Source organism: Oncorhynchus masou, chromosome 15, assembly GCF_036934945.1.
Source record: "Oncorhynchus masou masou isolate Uvic2021 chromosome 15, UVic_Omas_1.1, whole genome shotgun sequence".
In the NCBI taxonomy this organism is placed as follows: domain Eukaryota; kingdom Metazoa; phylum Chordata; class Actinopteri; order Salmoniformes; family Salmonidae; genus Oncorhynchus; species Oncorhynchus masou.
In genome coordinates, this window is record NC_088226.1 from 19,716,468 (window position 1) to 19,738,719 (window position 22,252).

Here is a 22,252-nt window from a genome sequence, read left to right on the forward strand (position 1 = left end):
AATGTCGTCAATAGCTTTGCAAGGTGGAGGAATGGAATTTTCAATGCTCTTTCACTTTCCCCAGTTGAACTTTCCTTGTTTAACAAATTACCTCATCCATGGCATATCAATGAGGGAGGCTATGAAGGTAGGGTAGGTAGCCGACCGTTTAGAAGTAGTGTTCAGGGATTTATCAACTTGTAACGGTTTTCTTCTGGTGAAAGAGAGGCGGACCAAAATGCAGCGTGGTTAGTTTTGTACATCTTTAATAAAGATGAAAATACAACAATCTACAAAACAAGAAACGTGAAAAACCCAAAACAGTGCTATCCGGTGCCACAAACACAGACAGGAACAATCACCCACAAGAGACCTAAAGAATATGGCTGCCTAAATATGGTTCCCAATCAGAGACAACGATAAACACCTGCATCTGATTGAGAACCACTCTCGGCAACCATAGACTTACCTAGAGAACTACTTTAACCACAATACCATTACTACAAACAACCCCAAGCAAAATAAACCACATAAATCCCCATGTCACACCCTGCCCTCACCAAAATACTAACGAAAACACAGAGGAGCGGACTCCCGGCAACCACCTAAATCCATAGGTGAGGGTCTGGTTGGGCGTCTGTCCACGGTGGCGGCTCTGGCACTGGACGTGGACCCCATTCCAACATAGTCTCTGTCCTGCTCCTTCGCGTCCCTTGATTGGCGACCCTCGCCGCCGAACCAGGCCTACTAACCCTAACAAAGGGCCCACCTGGACTGAGGGGTGCCTCACGACTGAGGAAAAGCTCAGGACTGAGGGGAAGCTCAGGCAGGTTGATGGATCTGGCAGATCCTGGCCGCCTGGCGGTTCCGGCAGATCCTGGCTGACTGGCGGTTCCGACAGATCCTGGCTGACTGGCGGTTCCGACAGATCCTGGCTGACTGGCGGTTCCGACAGATCCTGGCTGACTGGCGGTTCCGACAGATCCTGGCTGACTGGCGGTTCCGACAGATCCTGGCTGACTGGCGGTTCCGACAGATCCTGGCTGACTGGCGGTTCTGGCCGATCCTGGCTGACTGGCGGTTCTGGCCAATCCTGGCTGACTGGCGGTTCTGGCCGATCCTGGCTGACTGGCGGTTCTGGCCGATCCTGGCTGACTGGCGGTTCTGGCCGATCCTGGCTGACTGGCGGTTCTGGCAGATCCTGGCTGACTGGCGGATCCTGGCTGAATGACGGCTCTGGCAGATCCTGGCTAACTGGCGTATCTAACGGAGCCTGGCAGACTGGCGGCTCTGTCGGATCCTGGCTGACTGACGGATCCTGGCTGAATGGCGGATCCTGGCTGACTGGCGGCACCTGGCGGCACTGGCGGCACTGGCTGCTCCTGGCTGACTGGCAGCTCCTGGCTGACTGGCGGCACTGGCGGCTCCTGGCTGACTGGCGGCACTGGCGGCTCCTTGCAGACTGGCGGCACTGGCGGCTCCTTGCAGACTGGCGGCACTGGCGGCTCCTTGCAGACTGGCGGCACTGGCGGCTCCTTGCAGACTGGCGGCACTGGCGGCACTGGGCAGACTGGCGGCGCTGGGCAGACTGGCGGCGCTGGGCAGACGGGTAGCTCAGATGGCGCTGGGCAGACGGGAAGCTCCGGCAACGCTGGAGAGGAAGGCTCCGGCAGCTCTGGACTGAGGGGCGGAAACTCCGGTAGCGCAGGACAGGCGGGAGCACCTGTGTTGATGGGACGGAGAGACAGCCTGGTGCGGGGTGCCGGCACTGGTGGTACCGGGCTGGGGACACGCACCTCAGGGTGAATGCCTTGCATACTATGCCAAACCAACAGCCTTCTCTCTATTCTGTCCAATACATCCTCAACACTCTCAGACTCAGCACTCAGCTTCGCCGACAGCTCCAATTCCATCCATGGCTCCTTACGGTAAACAGGGGGAGTTGGCTCAGGTCTGACTCCTGACTCTGCCACACTCTCCCTGTGCCTTCCCTCCAAGAAATTTTTGGGGCTGCCTCTCGGGCTTCCAGCCGCTCTGCCGTGCTAGCTCCTCCTGCTGCTGCTTTTGCTGCTGCTGCTGTTGCTCCTGCTGCACCTGTTGCTTCTCCTGCTGCTGCTGTTGCTGCTGCGTCTGTTTACCAGTCCTATCCGGGGCCACAAACACAAAGACAGGAACAATCACCCACAAGAGACCTAAAGAATATGGCTGCCTAAATATGGTTCCCAATCAGAGACAACGATAAACACCTGCCTCTGATTGAGAACTACTCTAGGCAACCATAGACTTACCTAGAGTACTACTCTAACCACAATACCATTCATACAAACAACCCCAGACAAAACAAACCACATAAATCCCCATGTCACACCCTGGCCTCACCAAAATACTAACGAAAACACAGAATACTTAGGCCAGGGCGTGACACAACTCACCGGACACATGGCCACTCTTAATGTCTCCTTTGAGGTACATCTTCTGTGTGTAATTGTTCTTTACCCAGTTGTTTATGCTAAATGCAGTGACCAAAAAGAGCAAATGCATTATCTTCATCAAACTCGCCAGACCCTCAATGATCTTTCCATGGTAGGTCAATTTATGTAACCTGTTACAAATTGACCTTATAGGCAGACATATTTAGAAATATGGCTCTGAATATAGGCTTTAGCATACTGTGATATCACAATTTATTTATTCTAGATGAAAATTGATTATTGGAGCTTAATTCATTCAAATATTTAGTTATTTTATTGAGATATGTGTATTATGTGTGTGGTATAGGAGAGGAGACCAAGAGGCTGTATCCCAGAGGTGGAAATGATAATGGTCCAAAGTCCAACGCTTTCAAAAGAGGTGATGCTCAGGAGATCATGAGTGTCTACAATTTCTGTATTAGTCAAGTTCAATCGCATGGTTACACTAAGTGTTCTTCTGATTACAGGAGGGGGAAAGGTTTGGACACTGAGACTTGCGTTTCAACTAGCCAGCAAGCTCTTCCAACAAAACATAACTCTTGTGAAATGGAATTACATCAATCTCAGGGAGCTCCAAGACCTTCTTGCTCGACAATATATGACCTATGTCCCAATATATGACCCATGTTATTCCTACTAACAATTGCATATCAACATCATCTTCAATGAAAAACAATAAACTGCTTTACAATACTCTGAATTCCAGCCATACTTTCCCGCCCTTTCAGACATCATCATATCACTGTAAAACATTGTTGATTCGGATAGTTATGACTTCTAGCAAGTACATATTTACTGGATATCATGCAACATAATTATAACTCCACATTCTGAATGTTAGTTCAATGGAATATAGCAATCGCTAACCGTGCTGTTACTCTTCAGTCTCTACAGTGGAAAGATAATAGATGAAGAGGTAACATCAACTCACATATCTGGATAAAAGTCCAATAAAACACACGAATACGGAATCCTTTGACAAATGATCTACGTGATAGACATATTTTACTCACAAGTGCGTGTAGGCCCAGATTCAAAAGCACCCGAAATATAGACTCCAATTTAAGCACTAATGCCAAGTTAAGGGGTAAGGCCAAGGTCTATACTGCCTGTGCACTGCATAGGCTACCAGTGTCTTATTCTGAAAACCGGGTGCAGAAAGGAGCTGGTCTACGAAATTAAATGAGACCACTAAAACCCGTTTCTAAAACGAAATATAGTGATGTTGAGTGTGTAGTTGATATAACCCATACAACGTTGATCTGTATCTTTAAAAAGGAAGTTGAGGTCCGGAAACCACATTTACCCTTTAAACAAGTGGTCCCAACGTAGTTGGATACCATAGTTTCCATGTGTAAATGAAAAGGTGATGCGTTTGCGAAGACGAGATTTAAACGCAATTGTTTCCGAAGTGAAAGGACAACAAAATGTTTGCAAATAAATGCATATTAATTTACGCTGTTGTCTGACTAAAAAGGATTCACAAGTAATTTAAAAAAATCTAAAACATGTTCCTGGTTGGTAATCCAATATTTAAAAATAAAATAACAAATCAGTCAAGAATTGAACAAGTCTTCGAGGGATGCACCTGTCCTATCCGTGCGTTGTCTCCAGGCCGAAAAATATACTGTCAGGTATGAAAGCGCCTGTCTACCGGGACTTCCACCTTTCACTTTCGGAACACCTTTCAAAATCTTTGTATAAAATATCGACACAGATTGCAGCATGACAGAACTCTGGATTTCGAGAAGAGGATCGATCAGGAAGAACACTTTATCCCTTTGTCCTTTGAGGAAAACCTATTTTTTCCTGTAATTATACAAAGTACAGGCTGTCTTTCGGAAGTCTGGCTAATTTTGCACCTCGGTTGATAGCGAACAGACAGCGAACTACAGTAGACCTACGATAAAATGGGTTCAATAAGCTTTTGGATGTGCTTGATCCTGACGATTTGCACCTGGCATAAAACCTTCGGATGCACTTGGATGAGGACACTTCCTCCGTCTCGGAGCATGTTCCAAGTGTTCAGCAACAACACCATAACGGTGCTTCGGGAAATGGTAGGAAACTGTAATGTTTATTAACTTGTTCCTGGTCATTGAGCAGTTGTCATCTGTTTAACATTTAATGTGCTGCTGTGTTTCATTTGATTCAGTTACTCGTTTATGTATACAATAGTAATATTGCAATCGTTTGTTGTTATTTTTTGGCATCTCAGGGTCATGTGGTCTCTCGAGAACCTCAGATCACTTTCCCTTACGAGGAATACAGACATGTCGATCATTTCAAGGTAAGACATATGCATAGCCTACACTATTTAAAAAGGGTTTTGGTTCAACGTTTTTTCTCATTAGGTAGGCCATATAATTAGGTATTAACTAATATGCAACATTTGCTATACTTTTCTGATATTCATAAGTCATGTACTAATACAAATCACTCTTCTTCTAGGATGACGACAAGATTCTCTTCATTTCGCAAACTCTGAACGCTATAGAGAAATTGTACAGAAGTGATAACTGTGATTCTTTCTGGGACCAGAAAGTAGTTGACGAGTTTATGAGTGACCTACATCGCCAGACCTCGGAGCTGGACCAATGTGTAAGTCTATGTGATTTGTGATTTTCTATGAACATTCATGCAAAAAGGCAAACATTATCCTATATTTTTTAGATTGCCATATAATGTGATTTAAACAAATCATAACATAACATTAATGACTTATATTTTGTTCCAACAGGTAAAGGCTATAAAAGCTACACTACCAAAATCTGACAAAGGAGTGAACAAAAATATGAGCCTTCACTTCAAATTTCTGAAGAATTACTTGAAACGCGAGGTATGTCAATTTGTCTTACCAAGAGAGTGCATTCACCAAATAAGGATATATTCATATGTGATGACACAACATGTGTCTATTCTAAAATATTACATATGTGTTTCGTTCATGCAGGAATACAGCGCAAGCGGCTGGGAAGGCATAAGGAAAGTGGTGCTGGCACACATGCTAAGACTAGTCACAATAATATTGACTAACCAATGAGCCTCATGTGTGTGTAGAGATATTTATTTATACTTCTATTTTTTCAACTATTTATTTACACGGTTATTTTTATATATGTTTTATTTATTTATTATGTGAATTCACAACTCTGCGAAGTAAAACACATTTTATACTGAATGATGTATTATGTGCTAGGCATTTTTAGGCTATAGAAAATGTAACAACGTTTTCATGCATTGATTTTTGTATTTATGAAGACCATTGCATACTGTATTTATTATTGCAACGATATTGGAAACGTTCGTTATTGTAACGATTAAATACATTTGAAATAAACTAATGTGACCTCTAACAGCTGAGATATATTTTTAATCTAACATATTTACATATGGGCCTAATAAAAAGGTCCTTAGATAGGCCTGATAATGTCACACAGTGTTGTTGTGTCTTAAAACTTGAAGACTGATGATATCACACAACCCGTGCAGAACGGCTGGGAAACCCTTTAAATGCGTCCACAGTGGAGGCAAGATAAGAAGACATTTCAGCACCATGGCAAACAAACAGACAGGATCTGACATGATTACAGCAATCCTGAATGAATCGTGAATAATGATTAGTGAGAAAGTTAATAAAGACGCACAAATATCATACCCCCAAGACATGCTAACAGCATCACAGTAACTGCTGAGGTTTGCATTTTTTGGAGATGTGGTATGATATTTCAAATCAAATCAAACTTTATTTGTCACATGCACCGAATACAACAAGTGTTGACCTTACCGTGAAATGCTTACTTACAAGTCCTTAACCAACAGTGCAGTTCAAGAAGAGTTAAGAAAATATTTACCAAATAAACATGTAACAAATAATTCAAAGCAACACAATAAAATAACAATAACTAGGAAATTTACAGGGGTACCGGTTCTGAGTCAGTTTGCCGGGGTACAGGTTAGTTGAAGTAATTTGTACATGTAGGTAGGGGTGAAGTGACTATGCATAGATATTAAACAGCGAGCAGCAGCAGTATACAAAACAAATGGAGGAGTGGGTGTCAATGTATTGGCCATTTGATTAATTGTTCAGCAGTCTCATGGCTTGGGGGTAAAAGCTGTTAAGGAGCCTTTTGGTCCTAGACTTGGCGCTCTGGTACTGCTTGCCGTGCGGTATGACTGGAGTCTCGGACAATTTCATATGCTTTCCTCTGATACTGTCTATTATTATATAGTTCTCGAAAGGCAGAAAGCTTTGCCCCAGTGATGTTCTGGGCCGTACCAACTACCTTCTGTACCAACTACCAACTACCTTCTGTAGCATCTTACGGTTAGATAAAGACCAGTTGCCATACCAGGCGGTGATGCAACCGGTCAGAATGCTCTCGATAGCGCAGCTGTAGAAATGATTGAGGATCTGGGGACACATGCCAAATCCTTTTAGTCTCATTAGGGAGAAAAGGTTTTGTCGTGCCCTCTTCACGACTGTCTTTGTGTGTTTGAACCATGATAATTTTCTGGTGATCTGGACACCAAGGAATTTGAAACTCTCGACCCGCTCCAATACAGCACCATAGATGTTAATGGGGCCCTGTTTGGCCCGTGTCAGCGAATGTGTGCAGAGATGTAGCGGAGTCAGGCGCAGGACACAGGTTTGAGCAACACAACTGAGTTTACTCACAAAAATTCAAGCAATATTTCAAATAGGAAAATACATACAAACTAACACCTACAACAACCACTAAGACACCAACAATCACGGACAGAACAGAAATGTATGCCAGAGGGTTAAATAAGGAACCTGATATGGGAATTGAAACCAGGTGTGTATAATACAGACAAAAGAAAACGAAAATGAAACATGGATCGGTGGTAACGAGAAAGCCGGTGACGTCGACCGCCGAACACCATTTTACATTTAACATTTACATTTAAGTCATTTAGCAGACGCTCTTATCCAGAGCGACTTAGAAATTGGTGAATTCACCTTCTGACATCAGTGGAACAGCCACTTTACAATAGTGCATCTAAATCATTTAAGGGGGGGGTTGAGAAGGATTGCTTTATCCTATCCTAGGTATTCCTTGAAGAGGTGGGGTTTCAGGTGTCTCCGGAAGGTGGTGATTGACTCCGCTGTCCTGGCGTCGTGAGGGAGTTTGTTCCACCATTGGGGGGCCAGAGCAGCGAACAGTTTTGACTGGGCTGAGCGGGAACTGTACTTCCTCAGTGGTAGGGAGGCGAGCAGGCCAGAGGTGGATGAACGCAGTGCCCTTGTTTGGGTGTAGGGCCTGATCAGAGCCTGGAGGTACTGCGGTGCCGTTCCCCTCACAGCTCCGTAGGCAAGCACCATGGTCTTGTAGCGGATGCGAGCTTCAACTGGAAGCCAGTGGAGAGAGCGGAGGAGCGGGGTGACGTGAGAGAACTTGGGAAGGTTGAACACCAGACGGGCTGCGGCGTTCTGGATGAGTTGTAGGGGTTTAATGGCACAGGCAGGGAGCCCAGCCAACAGCGAGTTGCAGTAATCCAGACGGGAGATGACAAGTGCCTGGATTAGGACCTGCGCCGCTTCCTGTGTGAGGCAGGGGCGTACTCTGCGGATGTTGTAGAGCATGAACCTACAGGAACGGGCCACCGCCTTGATGTTAGTTGAGAACGACAGGGTGTTGTCCAGGATCACGCCAAGGTTCTTAGCGCTCTGGGAGGAGGAAACAATGGAGTTGTCAACCGTGATGGCGAGATCATGGAACGGGCAGTCCTTCCCCGGGAGGAAGAGCAGCTCCGTCTTGCCGAGGTTCAGCTTGAGGTGGTGATCCGTCATCCACACTGATATGTCTGCCAGACATGCAGAGATGCGATTCGCCACCTGGTCATCAGAAGGGGGAAAGGAGAAGATTAATTGTGTGTCGTCTGCATAGCAATGATAGGAGAGACCATGTGAGGTTATGACAGAGCCAAGTGACTTGGTGTATAGCGAGAATAGGAGAGGGCCTAGAACAGAGCCCTGGGGGACACCAGTGGTGAGAGCGCGTGGCGAGGAGACAGATTCTCGCCAAGCCACCTGGTAGGAGCGACCTGTCAGGTAGGACGCAATCCAAGCGTGGGCTGCACCGGAGATGCCCAACTCGGAGAGGGTGGAGAGGAGGATCTGATGGTTCACAGTGTCGAAAGCAGCCGATAGGTCTAGAAGGATGAGAGCAGAGGAGAGAGAGTTAGCTTTAGCAGTGCGGAGCGCCTCCGTGATACAGAGAAGAGCAGTCTCAGTTGAATGACTAGTCTTGAAACCTGACTGATTTGGATCAAGAAGGTCATTCTGAGAGAGATAGCGGGAGAGCTGGCCAAGGACGGCACGTTCAAGAGTTTTGGAGAGAAAAGAAAGAAGGGATACTGGTCTGTAGTTGTTGACATCGGAGGGATCGAGTGTAGGTTTTTTCAGAAGGGGTGCAACTCTCGCTCTCTTGAAGACGGAAGGGACGTAGCCAGCGGACAGGGATGAGTTGATGAGCGAGGTGAGGTAAGGGAGAAGGTCTCCGGAAATGGTCTGGAGAAGAGAGGAGGGGATAGGGTCAAGCGGGCAGGTTGTTGGGCGGCCGGCCGTCACAAGAAGCGAGATTTCATCTGGAGAGAGAGGGGAGAAAGAGGTCAGAGCACATGGTAGGGCAGTGTGAGCAGAACCAGCGGTGTCGTTTGACTTAGCAAACGAGGATCGGATGTCGTCGACCTTCTTTTCAAAATGGTTGACGAAGTCATCTGTAGAGAGGGAGGAGGGGGAGGGGAGGAGGATTCAGGAGGGAGGAGAAGGTGGCAAAGAGCTTCCTAGGGTTAGAGGCAGATGCTTGGAATTTAGAGTGGAAGAAAGTGGCTTTAGCAGCAGAGACAGAGGAGGAAAATGTAGAGAGGAGGGAGTGAAAGGATGCCAGGTCCGCAGGGAGGCGAGTTTTCCTCCATTTCCGCTCGGCTGCCCGGAGCACTGTTCTGTGAGCTCGCAGTGAGTCGTCGAGCCACAGAGCAGGAGGGGAGGACCGAGCCGGCCTGGAGGATAGGGGACATAGAGAGTCAAAGGATGCAGAAAGGGAAGAGAGGAGGGTTGAGGAGGCGTATCTCTATCAGGAGATAGGTTGGAGAAGGTTTGAGCAGAGGGAAGAGATGATAGGATGGAAGAGAAGAGAGTAGCGGGGGAGAGAGAGCGAAGGTTGGGACGGCGCGATACCATCCGAGTAGGGGCAGTGTGGGAAGTGTTGGATGAGAGCGAGAGGGAAAAGGATACAAGGTAGTGGTCGGAGACTTGGAGGGAGTTGCAATGAGGTTAGTGGAAGAACAGCATCTAGTAAAGATGAGGTCGAGCATATTGCCTGCCTTGTGAGTAGGGGGGGAAGGTGAGAGGGTGAGGTCAAAGGAGGAGAGGAGTGGAAAGAAGGAGGCAGAGAGGAATGAGTCAAAGGTAGACGTGGGGAGGTTAAAGTCGCCCAGGACTGTGAGAGGTGAGCCGTCCTCAGGAAAGGAGCTTATCAAGGCATCAAGCTCATTGATGAACTCTCCGAGGGAACCTGGAGGGCGATAAATGATAAGGATGTTAAGCTTGAAAGGGCTGGTAACTGTGACAGCATGGAATTCAAAGGAGGCGATAGACCGATGGGTAAGGGGAGAAAGAGAGAATGACCACTTGGGAGAGATGAGGATCCCGGTGCCACCACCCCGCTGACCAGAAGCTCTCGGGGTGTGCGAGAACACGTGGGCGGACGAAGAGAGAGCAGTAGGAGTAGCAGTGTTGTCTGTGGTGATCCATGTTTCCGTCAGTGCCAAGAAGTCGAGGGACTGGAGGGAGGCATAGGCTGAGATGAACTCTGCCTTGTTGGCCGCAGATCGGCAGTTCCAGAGGCTACCGGAGACCTGGAACTCCACGTGGGTCGTGCGCGCTGGGACCACCAGATTAGGGTGGCCGCGGCCACGCGGTGTGGAGCATTTGTATGGTCTGTGCAGAGAGGAGAGAACAGGGATAGATAGACACATAGTTGACAGGCTACAGAAGAGGCTACGCTAATGCAAAGGAGATTGGAATGACAAGTGGACTACACTTATCGAATGTTCAGAACGTTAAGCTTACGTAGCAAGAATCTTATTGACTAAAATGATTGAAATGATACAATACTGCTGGAGTAGGCTAGCTGGCAGTGGCTACGTTGTTGACACTACACTAATCAAGTCGTTCCGTCGAGTGTAATAGTTTCTACAGTGCTGCTATTCGGGGGCTAGCTGGCTAGCTATCAGTGTTGATTACGTAACGTTACGTTAAAAGAACGACAATAGCTGGCTAGCTAACCTAGAAAATCGCTCCAGACTACACAATTGTCTTAGATACAAAGACGGCTATGTAGCTAGCTAGCTACGATCAAACAAATCAAACCGTTGTACTGTAATGAAGTGAAATGAAAATGTGATACTACCTGTGGAGCGAGGCGGAATGTTGACCGGGTTGTTGAAGTTCAATTCGGAAGACGTTGGCTAGCTGTTGGCTAGCTAGCTAGCAGTGACTCCTACGTTAAGGACGACAAATAGCTGGCTAGCTAACCTCGGTAAATTAAGATAATCACTCTAAGTCTACACACTCTAAACTACACAATTACCTTGGATACGAAGACAGCAAAGACAACTATGTAGCTAGCTAACACTACACTAATCGAGTCGTTGAGTGTAATAGTTTCTACAGTGCTAGTGGACGTTAGCTAGCTGCTGTGCTAGTGGACGTTAGCTAGCTGCTGGGCAGAAAGCAGTGTAGACTACGTTAGGACGACGAAATACGATAATTACACAATTATCTTTGGTACAAAGAAGGCTATGTAGCTAGCTAAGAAGAAATTGCTAAGATTAGACAAATCAAACCGTTGTACTATAATGAAATGTAATGAAAAGTTATACTACCTGCGGACCGAAGTGTAGATGCGACCGCTCGCTCCAACCCGGAACCGGAAAAAGAACACCACCCGAACAAGGAGAGGGGCCGACTTCGGTGGAAGTCGTGACAGCCCACCTTTTCCTGTACTCCACGATCAGCCCGTTGTATTGCTCACATTGAGGGAGAGGTTGTTGTCTTGGCACCACACTGCCAGTTCTCTGACCTCCTCCTTATAGGCTGTATGGTCGTTGTGAGTGATCAGGCCGACCACTTTGTGTCGTCAGCAAACTTAATGATGGTGTTGGAGTCGTTTTTAGCCACGCAGTTATTGGGTGAACAGGGAGTAGTGTTGAGGATCAGCGTGACAGATGTTTTGTTGCCTACCCTTACCACCTGGCGGCGGTCCATCAGGAAGTCCAGGATCCAGTTGCGGAGGGAGATGTTTAGTCTCAGGGTCCTTATCTTAGTGATGAGTTCCTGGGAAATCAGTATGTCTTTCTCGTCAGACTTGTTAAAGAAAAAAGCTTCTTCCAGTTCGTTGTGAGTAATCGCTGTTCTGATGTCCAGTAGATATTTCCGGTCGTAAGAAACGGTAGCAGCAACCATACTAACATTGAGAGAGAGGTGTGGTGCCAAGACAACAACAAGTTAAAAAATAAATGACAAACAGCGCAAAAAAAACAATCTATTTGTGCATCTGGGTAGGCATATAACGTGAACGTCGAGCAAACGAAAGGCAGCGAGTTCGTATCTCATCACAGACAACCTTATCATTTTAAGTAACGTTGTAATGGTAAGAGTTTATGTTGTCCTTGTGGTATAATATTTTAGCTTCTGCAACTTTCTCACTTATTATTCAAAGAATCATACATGATTATCAAAAATTATTGTAGAATCCACTATAATGTAGAAGTGCTTAGAAGCACATTATTCTTTTGTTTACAGTAAAAGTGACTGCAAAATGACACAAAACATGATCTACCATTAATTTCTATTGGACACAAAATAAATCTGAAACTCAACCAAAACAAATAGCAAATGCATCCAACTAGTTTGTAGAGTCGCAAACTGGATTTAGTCATTGGGAGCTATCAAAATGGGACCAAATACATGTTACTACTTCAATACACATATAAGTTCATTTCTCCCAATACTTTTGGTCCCCTAAAATGGAGGGGGTATCTACAAAAAGTGTTGTAATTTCAGAAAATATGTCAGATCTCTCCAAGGAGATGTGGGTGTGGAGTCAGGCGCAGGAAAAACAAGTTCCGAAAGAAAAGAAAAGTTTCATTTAACAAGTTCAAAATAACAGGACTCCGGACTACAACAGTAGCCACAAACCATACTAAAACACAGTCCAGGGAAAAAACACCTGTTATAAAATGAACAAGAGAAAACGCAACCCAAAACTTACTGACAGTCAAACAAAAACAATCCTGCACATAACCCAAAGGAAATGGTGAGATTAAATTCCCCCTTAGTTAACCAAAATGAAACCAGGTGAAACACAAAACAGACACAACCAAAAGAAAAGGAAAAAAAAGAATCGGTGGCAGCAAGTAGACCGGTAACGACGACCTGCCGAGCGCCACCCGAACAGGGAGAGGAGCCATCTTTGGTGGACGTTGACGCCGGCCTCGAGGACGACCCAGAGCGCGAGGCGCAGGGCTATCAGGATGGAGGCGGTGGAACTCATCCAGCAGAGATGGGTCCAAGATGTCCCCCACCGGCACCCAGCAACTCTCCTCCGGACCGTAAACACGCACTGAAACGGTGACAGGTCCGTGGAGGAGTGGCGAAGTGAATTCTGGGCCATCTCGGTCCATGGAACGAACCTCGCCATTTCTTCAGGCCGGTCCTGTCAATACAACCGCAGAAACCTGCCCAGATCCTGGTTCACTCTCTCCACCTGCCCATTACTCTCAGGGTGAAAACCAGAGGTCAGGCTGATCGAGACCCCCAGACGCTTCATGAACGCCTTCCAAACCTGGGAAGTGAATTGGGGACCCCGATCAGAAACTATATCCTCAGGCACCCCGTAGTGCCGGAAGACATGTGCAAACAGGGCCTCGCAGTCTGTAGGACCTTAGGGACACCGGGCAAAGGGAGGAGACGGCAGGAATTATAGAACCGATCCACAACGACCAGGATCGTAGTGCTCCCCTGTGATGTATGAAGATCACTAAGAAAGTCCACAGACAGGTGTGACCGAGGCTGCTGTGGAACGGGGAGGGGCTGTAACTTCCCTCTAGGCAGGTGTCTAGCAGCCTTACACTGAGCGCACACCAGACAGGAGGAAACATAAACCCTCACATCCTTAGCCAAGGTGGGCCACCAGAGCTTCCCCCTAAGAGCACGCACTGTCCTCTCGATCCCCGGATGACCAGAGGAGAGTAGCGTGTGGGCCCACTTGATCAATCAATCACGAACACCAAGCAGGACGTACCTCCGACCCGCTGGACATTGTGGTGTAGGAGGTTCTAACCGAGACGCCCGCTCGATGTCCACCTCCACCAATACGGGAGCATCGGTAAACAATGACTTCAGACGACCAAAAGCTCTGTTCGCCTCCGACGACAACTGCATGCGCACCGTCCCCCCCTTCAGCAGTGAGGTAATGGGAGCAGCAACCTGCCCAAAAGCCTTGATAAACCTCCTGTAGTAATTGGCAAACCCTAAAAACCGCTGCACCTCAGAGTCGCACGGCCGCAATGCGGTCACACTCCATCTCCACCCCAGATGTGGAAATGCGATACCCCAGGAAAGAGACAGGCTTGTTTGGAGAACATACATTTCTCGGCCTTGACGTACAGGTCATGCTCCAACAGTCGTCCAAGTTCCTTGTGCACCAGAGACACATGAGCGGAGAATGTGGCGGAATAGATCGGTATGTCATCGATGTAAACCACTACACCCTGCCCGTGCAGGTCCTTGAGAATCTCGTCCACAAAGGATTGGAAAATGGCTGGTGCTTTTTTCAACCCATACGGCATGATGAGGTACTCACAATGGCCAGATGTGGTACTAAACGTGGTTTTCCACTAATCTCACTCCTGGATTCGCACAAAGTTATACGTGCACCTAAGATCCAGTTTTGTGAAGAAGCATGCTCCGTGGAATGACTCCACCGCCGTGGCGATGAGAGGTAGCCGGTAACTGAACCCCACTGTGATGCAATTTATACCTCTATAGTCAATGCACGGACGCAGGCCTCCCTCCTTCATCTTCACAAAAAAAGAAACTTGAGGAGACAGGTGATGTGGAGGGCCGAATGTACCCCTGTCCCAGATATTCGATTTGTCTCAGGATTTCACCTGCAATATCAGTTCTGTTATACTCACAGACAATATTTTTACAGTTTTGAAAAACTTTAGAGTGTTTTATATCCTAAGCTGTCAATTATATGCATATTCTAGCATCTGGTCCTGAGAAATAGGCGGTTTACTTTGGGAACGTTATTTTTCCAAAAATAAAAATAGTGCCTCCTAGTTTCAAGAGGTAAACAAGTTCAAAATAACAGGACCCCGGACTACAACAACCAACCCTACTCTACTAAGACAGTCCAGGGAAAAAACACTTGTTCAAAAATGAACAAGAGAAAACGCAACCTAAAACTAACTGACTGTCAAACGAAAACAATCCCGCATAAAAACCCAAAGGAAATGGAGAGATTAAATATCCCCCTAGTTAACCAAAATGAAACCAGGTGAAACACAAAACTGACATAACCAAAACTAAAGGAAAAAGGATCAGTGGTAGAGGAGCCATCTTCGGTGAAAGTCGTGACAAAATACCCTCAAATTAAAGCTGACAGTCTGCCCATTAACCTCATAGTCATGGATCAGTTCAAATCCAAAGTGCAAGAGTACAGAGCCATAACAACCAAACGTGTCGCTGTCCCAATCCTTTTGGAGCTCATGGTGTTTGTTAAATTTCTCAAGCTCAGTCAATTTGGTTGGGAATAATTGATAGATAGCAGTATTCATACCTTGTCTCTAACTTGACCAATGAGGAACACTAAACACCTCTTGGAAAGCCATTCTGGTGTGTCTTTTGCCTTAAAATGTGTGTAATTGTCCCACTGAAAAATTTACCGATAACCGAGTGTTAGGTCTTCAAAGGACTAAGGCATGTTTTCCTCTATTTCTTCCTCTTGGCTTTACTCATTTCATATTTATTTTGATCCTAACAAACTCCCCAGTCCCTGCTGGTGACAAGTCTACCCATAACATGATGCAGCCACTGTAAAACGTGAAAATACAGACAGCAAGTGCATCGGTGATGTTGTACCCACAGCGTTTATTAAAACATTACCCAACCAGAAACCGTGGATTGATGGCAGCATTCACGCGAAACTGAAAGCGCAAACCACTGCTTTCAATTAGGGCAAGGTGACCGGAAACATGACCGAATGCAAAAGGGTAGCTATTCCCTCCACAAGGCAATCAAACAAGCTAAGCGTCAGTATAGAGACAAAGTAGAGTCGCAATTCAACGGCTCAGACGAGAGGTATGTGGCAGAGTCTACAGTCAATCACGGATCACAAAATGAAAACCAGCTACGTCGCGGACCAGGATGTCTTGCTCCCAGACAGACTAAACAACTTCTTTGCTCGCTTTGAGGACAATACAGTGCCACTGACACGGCCCGCTACCAAAACCTGTGGACTCTACTTCACTGCTGCCGACGTGATTAAAATATTTAAACGTGTTAATCCTCGCAAGGCTGCAGGCCCAGACGACATCCCCAGCCGCGTCCTCAGAGCATGTGCAGACCAGCTGACTGGTGTGTTTACGGACATATTCAATCAATCCTTATCCCAGTCTGCTGACAGTGGTGGATAGGTCTTCTATCCACCCATTTTATTTCCTTTCCCAAGTTACCCTCAGCCAAGGAGACGGCTCAGCTCATGGTGCAGCACTTCTTCCGTATCCATGGACTTCCGGTCGACATGGTCTCCGATCGTGGTCCTCAGTTCTGGAAGGCATTCTGCACCCTGATTTGGTCTCCGGACAGCCTGTCCTCTGGTTTTCACCCCTAATCTAATGGTCAGTCGGAGCGAGCCAGTGACGACTTGGAGACGGCTCTTCATTGCCTCGTCTCTGCCAACCTGGAGACAGCAACTTGTGTGGGTGGAATACGCCCGTAACACCCTTCCCTAATCGCCCTTCAAGTGTTACTTTGGATATCAGCCCCCGCTCTTTCCTGAGCAAGAGGAAGAAGTTGGCATACTCTCTGCCCGATGTTCGTCCGCCGCTGTTACCGTACCTGGAAGAGAGCCCGGAGTACCTGGAAGACCACATCTAGGTATCGGCGACAGGCGGATCGCCTACGGACCGCTGATCCCCGCTATCGGCTCGTGCAGAAGGTATAGGTTTCCTCTCGGGACCAGCCCCTCCAGGTGGAGTCCCGTGAACTTTACCCTTGTTTCATTGGCCATTTCCACATCTCTAAAATCCTTAACCCCTCTGCTGTCCGTCTCCTGTTTCCCCGCACCCTCCGTATGCATTCCACTTTTCGTGTGTCGAGGACTAAACCTCTGTCTCACAGCCCATTGTCTCCAGTTTCCAGGATTACGTCTCTTTGCCTGCGTTAACCTACCAATTGCCTAACATCCTGTACCTGCCTGAATCTGATATGGATTACAAATCTTTGCCTGCCTTGGCTTACCTTTTGCCTGCCTCTTGTAGTATACTAAACTCTGAGACTTGTACTATCCGCCTCCTGTGTCTGCATCTTGGTCTTAGTCTGAGCCGTTAGCAGTGTTGTAAATGTTAGAGTTATGTTTAAAATCCAATTCTAAGAATATAAATTGTAGAAATGGGTTACGACTTTGTGGTGTTTGTGTGTGGTCAGGGGAATACCCAGCTGTATCCGAGAGGAGCATAATATATTCAGTGTTAGTCTTTGATTGAATTGGTTACACTGTGTATTCTTTTTATTACCGGTGTGAGAAAAGCTATGCACACTGAGCCTTGCGTTTCAACTTGTAACGTTCTGGGTGTCGTGAGTGGGAAGTCAGGCGCAGGAAACAGAGAGTTCAATATAGTGCTCTTTTAATGCACACACGGTGAACAACGGCCACCCCACGAAACACTGGGTGCTCAAAACAAATGCCCCAGACACTGGGGACGAAAACTGCCCCGCAAACTCCACGAACATAAACCAACACGTTCGTCTACACCAAACACAAAGGTTACAATAATTAATACCGCAGAAGGAAACGGGCGGGCCGGCTGACTAATGAAGCCCAAATAATTACAACAAACTCAAAACAGGTGTAACCAATAAACACATAAGGAGGGGAGGAAAGAATCAGCGGCAGCTAGTAGGCTGGCGACAACGAGTGCCGAGCGCCACCCGAAAGGCAAGGGGAGCCACCTTCGGTCGGAGTCGTGACACAACTGGCAGGTCAGTTCTTTCAACAAAACCTGACACAATGAAACACTATCACATTAGGGGAGCTGCAGGTCCTTCTTGCTCGACAAAATATGACCTATTCGGAATGTGGAGGTTCTTGGTGATGTTGTTGTATTTGTTCATTGCATTACACAGTAGGCTATTACCTTATTAATCATAGTATCCGTGTAATTCATTGTATTAATATTATTCACAAGGAAATTCATATTAAAGTTGTTTGTTATGTTTACTATTTTTTTCCGGGTTAGAAACATGAGTGTGCATCTTAACCCTCGCATTGGAGACAAGGTGAATAACTACTTCAAACAGCTGGATGACTTTCTTTCACATGAGGTAAAACATCTCCTATGTTTACTGTTTTGGGTTTTTTGGGTCCCTATACCTATGATGTAAGCCTATGTGTGCCATGTTTAATTTTTAAATAAAATAAAATATATTCGTCTCCTGCTTTTTCTTTCAGAAATCAGTTCGTGCGCACGGGAGGTCTTGAGAGGTGAAATAGAGGGCATCCTGAGACATTCTCAGAAGAATTTAACAAAAATGCCAAGAATATACGTGTCATGGTAGCATGTTGTAGTTACATTTTGCATAACATTTTATTAAAACATGTTTTATAAGTAATATTGTTCTTTATAAGTAAAAAGTTCTAGATAGAACCAAAAAGGGTTTTATTGATTGTTTCATACATGGCACCCCTGAAGGTTCTATATAGAACCCTTTTCTAGAGTGTGTATAATATTTGAATAAACACACGCACACACAGCTTATATTTGTTAGAAATGTGCTAGCAAAGTTGAATGGAGAGTACCAATCGCTCTTAAAACAAAGCCTATACTCTTCAGTCGCTGGGGAGGAAAGGTAATAGATGCAGAGGTCCCATCAACTTACATAACTGGAGGTATAAAAAAAAGATGTATTTACAAGCCCATTAAAGACAAGACTATTGAATACATTGACAGATGATCTACGTGAAAGACCTATCATACGCACACATTCCTAATGGCCCAGATTCAAAAGCCTTCGCAATATAGGCTCAAATTGAAGCAGTATTCCCAAGGTCAGTACTGCCTGTGCACTTCACAGGCAACAAGTGTATTTTTCTGAAAACCGGGAGCATATGAAAGGGGGTCTACCAAAATATTTCAGACCACCTGTTTCTAAAACGAAATAAATAATGTCGAGTGTCTAATTCATACAACCATACAAGGTTGATCTGTATCTTTACATAGACAGTTGGGGTCCACAAACCACAATTACCCTTTAAGCAGGTGGTTACAACGTAGTTCACACCAAAGTTTCTGTGTGCAACTGAAAAGGTGTTGCGTTTTCAAACATTAAATACTTTGGTTTTCGAAGTGAAAGGCCAAACTAAATGTGTTCTATATGGTGATATTTATTTAGGCCATAGTCAGATGGATTCACATGTTTATTTTTTTTATGAAAAAAATCCTGGTTGAAAGGTCAAAATGTCATGAGAAAATGGCAAATAGCTCAAGATGTAACAATTGTTCAAGCAATGCACCTGTCCTTTCGGTGCATTTTCTCCAGACCTACAACAACACTCAGGTATGAAAGTGTAAGGGAACTTCCACCTTTCACTTTTGAAACACCTTGCAGACTCGTTGTATAAAGGACCGACACAGGTTGGAGCATGGCAGAACTTGGGTGGCAGAACTGGTATTGATCAGTCAGGAAGAACACTTTATCTCTTTATCCGTTGCGGACAACTTACTTTTGTCGGAATTATACGAAGTAGTCTATCTTTCGGAAGTGCATCAACGTTGATTGCGGACAGACCGAGAACTACAGTAGACCTACGCTAAAATGGGTTCAATCAGCTTTTGGATGTGCTTGGTCATGATGATTTGGACCTGGAATAAAACCATCGGATGCACATGGATGAAGACACTGCCTCGGTCTCCGAGCATGTTCCAAGTGTTCAGCAACAACACCATAACGATGCTTCAGAAAATGGTAGGATATAGGGTCATGTTTATTCATTTGTTCCTGGTCATTGAGCTCTTGTCATCTTTTCAACATTTCATGAGCTGCTATGTTTCATTTAAATTATCTGACTCCTTTTTGTACATTAATAATAATGCAATATTTTGTTTATATGTTTTGGCATCTCAGGGTCATGAAGTCTCTCGAGGACCTCAGATCACTTTCCCTGACAAACAATACAGACAAGTCAATCATTTCAAGGTAAGAAATATGCATAAAAAATGTTTTGTTCTATCCATAACTTGTTTTCTTCTAAGAGTGGATTAAACACTGAATTCGGGAAGTATTCAGACCCCTTCACCTTTTCCACATTTTGTTATGTTACAGACCACTTCTAAAATGGATTACAAATAAATAAAAAAACATCATCAATGTACACACAATATCCCATAATAAAGAAGCAAAAAACAGTTTTTGTTTTTCATAAATTAGCAAAAATGTCGAAAAACATGTTTTGGATTGGTCATTATGGGTTATTGTGTGTAGATTGATGAATGAAATCATATTTATTAAATTTTAACGTAACAAAATGTACAGATAGTGAAGTGTTCTGAACACTTTCCGAATGCACTGTATATAATTAGGTTATAACGAATTTATAATTTGCTAGAATTTTTCGATATTTGCCATCAATTCATAAGGCATATACTAATACAAATCACTCTTCTTCCAGGCTGACGAACAGATTGCCTTCATTTCACATACTCTGAACGCTATAAAGAAATTGTTCAGCAGTGGCAAATATGAGTCCACCGCCTGGGACCTGAAAGGAGTTGACAAGTTTATGAATAACCTCTATCGCCAGACCTCGGAGCTGGACCAATGCGTATGTCATTTGTGATTTTCGCCTCTTTAACAGTTCTGCAAAAAGGAAAACATTATACTATCCCTCTTGATTATAATATAAGTAGTTACATGTTATTCAAAACATAATATTAAATTCATGATTTGTATTTTGTTCTAACAGGTAAAGGCTATGAAAACTAGACTATCAAAATCTGTCAAAAGAGTGAACAAAAAGATGAGCCTTCACTTCAAATTCCTGAAGAATTACTTGAAACGCGAGGTAGGTTGATCCATTTGTCTTACAAAGAGATTACATTCACCAAGTCTGGATGTATTTATGTGATGATACAACATGTGTCTATTCTAAAATCTTAACAAGTGTATTTCGTTTATGCAGGATTACAGCGCAAGCGGCTGGGAAGATATAAGGACTGTGGTGCTGGCACACCTACAAAGACTAGACACAACATTAAGTAGCAAATGAGCGTTATGTGTGTGTTGTGTACATATTATTTATTTATATATATATTTATCTATTCATATATCTTACTATTTATTTACATGTTTACTAGCTTGTTTTTTTAACGTATTTATTTATTGTGTAATCATGTATTCACAACTCGTGGAGTAAATCATTTTTTTCACTGAATAATTTTGTGATAGACTTAGGCAATACATAGCCTAATGTATCAATGTTTCCGTGCATTTCTTTTGAATACATGAAGGCCATTGCATACTGTATTTATTATTGCAACCTGATAGGAAATGTTTGTTATTGTAATAATTAAATATATTATAATTAAATAAATGTGTCCTCTACAGCTGTAATCTTTTTTAATCAAATAAATTGTAATTTATCTCATACACACATTTAGCAGATGTTTTAACTGCTGTAGCTAAATGCTTGTTTTTCTAGCTCTACCACTGCAGTAATATCTGACAATACAAAACAATACACACAAATCTAAAAGAAAATGAATGGACATAAGAAATATTGAAATATGTTGGAGTCCGGAGTATATATACACAGTACCAGTCAAAAGTTTGGACACACCTCAGGGTTTCTCTTTATTTTTTATATTTTCTACATTGTAGAATAATAGTGAAGACATAAACACTATGAAAAAACACATACGGAATCATGTAGTAACCAAAAAAGTGTTAAACAAATAAAAATATATGTTATATTTGAGATTCTTAAAAGTATCCACCCAGCTTTGATGTCAGCTTTGCACACTCTTGGCATTCTCTGAACCAGCTTCAGGAGGTAGTCACCAGTTGTCACCAGTCATTCAGTTGTGCTGTGACAAGGTGGAGGTGGTACACTGAACATAGCACTATTTGCTAAAATACTAAGTCCATATTATCGCAGGAACAGCTCAAATAAGCAAAGAGAAATGACAGTCCATCATTACTTTAATACATGAATGTCAGTCAATGCAGGAAATTTCAAGATCTTTGAATGTTTATTCAAGTGCAGTTGCAACAAACGCTATGATGAAACTGGCACTCATAAGGACAGCCACAGTAAAGGAAGACACAGAGTTACATCTGCTGCAGAGGAGAAGCTCATTAGAGTTACCAGCTTCAGAAATTTCAGCACAAATAAATGCTTCACAGAGTTCAAGTAACAGACACATTTCAACATCAAGTGTTCTGGGGAGACTGCTTGAGTCAGTCCTTCGTGGTCGAATTGCTGCAAAGA

At 44.5% G+C, this 22,252-nt stretch overlaps 2 protein-coding genes across 2 annotated transcripts; both read left to right on the forward strand.

The window, feature by feature from the left end:
- Nucleotides 1-4,360: 4,360 nt before the first annotated feature.
- LOC135555043 (interferon a3-like) lies at nucleotides 4,361-5,493 on the forward strand. Its single transcript, XM_064987410.1, has 5 exons — nucleotides 4,361-4,510; nucleotides 4,669-4,740; nucleotides 4,902-5,051; nucleotides 5,191-5,289; nucleotides 5,404-5,493. The coding sequence occupies exons 1-5, from the start codon at nucleotides 4,361-4,363 to the stop codon at nucleotides 5,491-5,493; spliced, it is 561 nt and encodes a 186-aa protein (XP_064843482.1).
- Nucleotides 5,494-19,581: 14,088 nt separating this feature from the next.
- LOC135555044 (interferon a3-like) lies at nucleotides 19,582-21,031 on the forward strand. The gene is made up of 5 exons (XM_064987411.1): nucleotides 19,582-19,731; nucleotides 19,891-19,962; nucleotides 20,435-20,587; nucleotides 20,729-20,827; nucleotides 20,945-21,031. Exons 1-5 carry the CDS (start codon nucleotides 19,582-19,584, stop codon nucleotides 21,029-21,031), a joined length of 561 nt encoding a protein of 186 aa, XP_064843483.1.
- Nucleotides 21,032-22,252: the final 1,221 nt, after the last annotated feature.

Bases quoted from the DNA above. Each gene is read 5' to 3' on its own strand.
- LOC135555044 (XM_064987411.1), top strand. From the start codon at position 19,582: ATGGGTTCAATCAGCTTTTGGATGTGCTTGGTCATGATGATTTGGACC. The intron at 20,588-20,728 runs GTATGTCATTTG...TTGTTCTAACAG, and splicing joins CCTCGGAGCTGGACCAATGC to GTAAAGGCTATGAAAACTAG. The intron at 20,828-20,944 runs GTAGGTTGATCC...TCGTTTATGCAG, and splicing joins AGAATTACTTGAAACGCGAG to GATTACAGCGCAAGCGGCTG.
- LOC135555043 (XM_064987410.1), top strand. From the start codon at position 4,361: ATGGGTTCAATAAGCTTTTGGATGTGCTTGATCCTGACGATTTGCACC. The intron at 4,511-4,668 runs GTAGGAAACTGT...TTGGCATCTCAG, and splicing joins TAACGGTGCTTCGGGAAATG to GGTCATGTGGTCTCTCGAGA. The intron at 4,741-4,901 runs GTAAGACATATG...CTCTTCTTCTAG, and splicing joins GACATGTCGATCATTTCAAG to GATGACGACAAGATTCTCTT.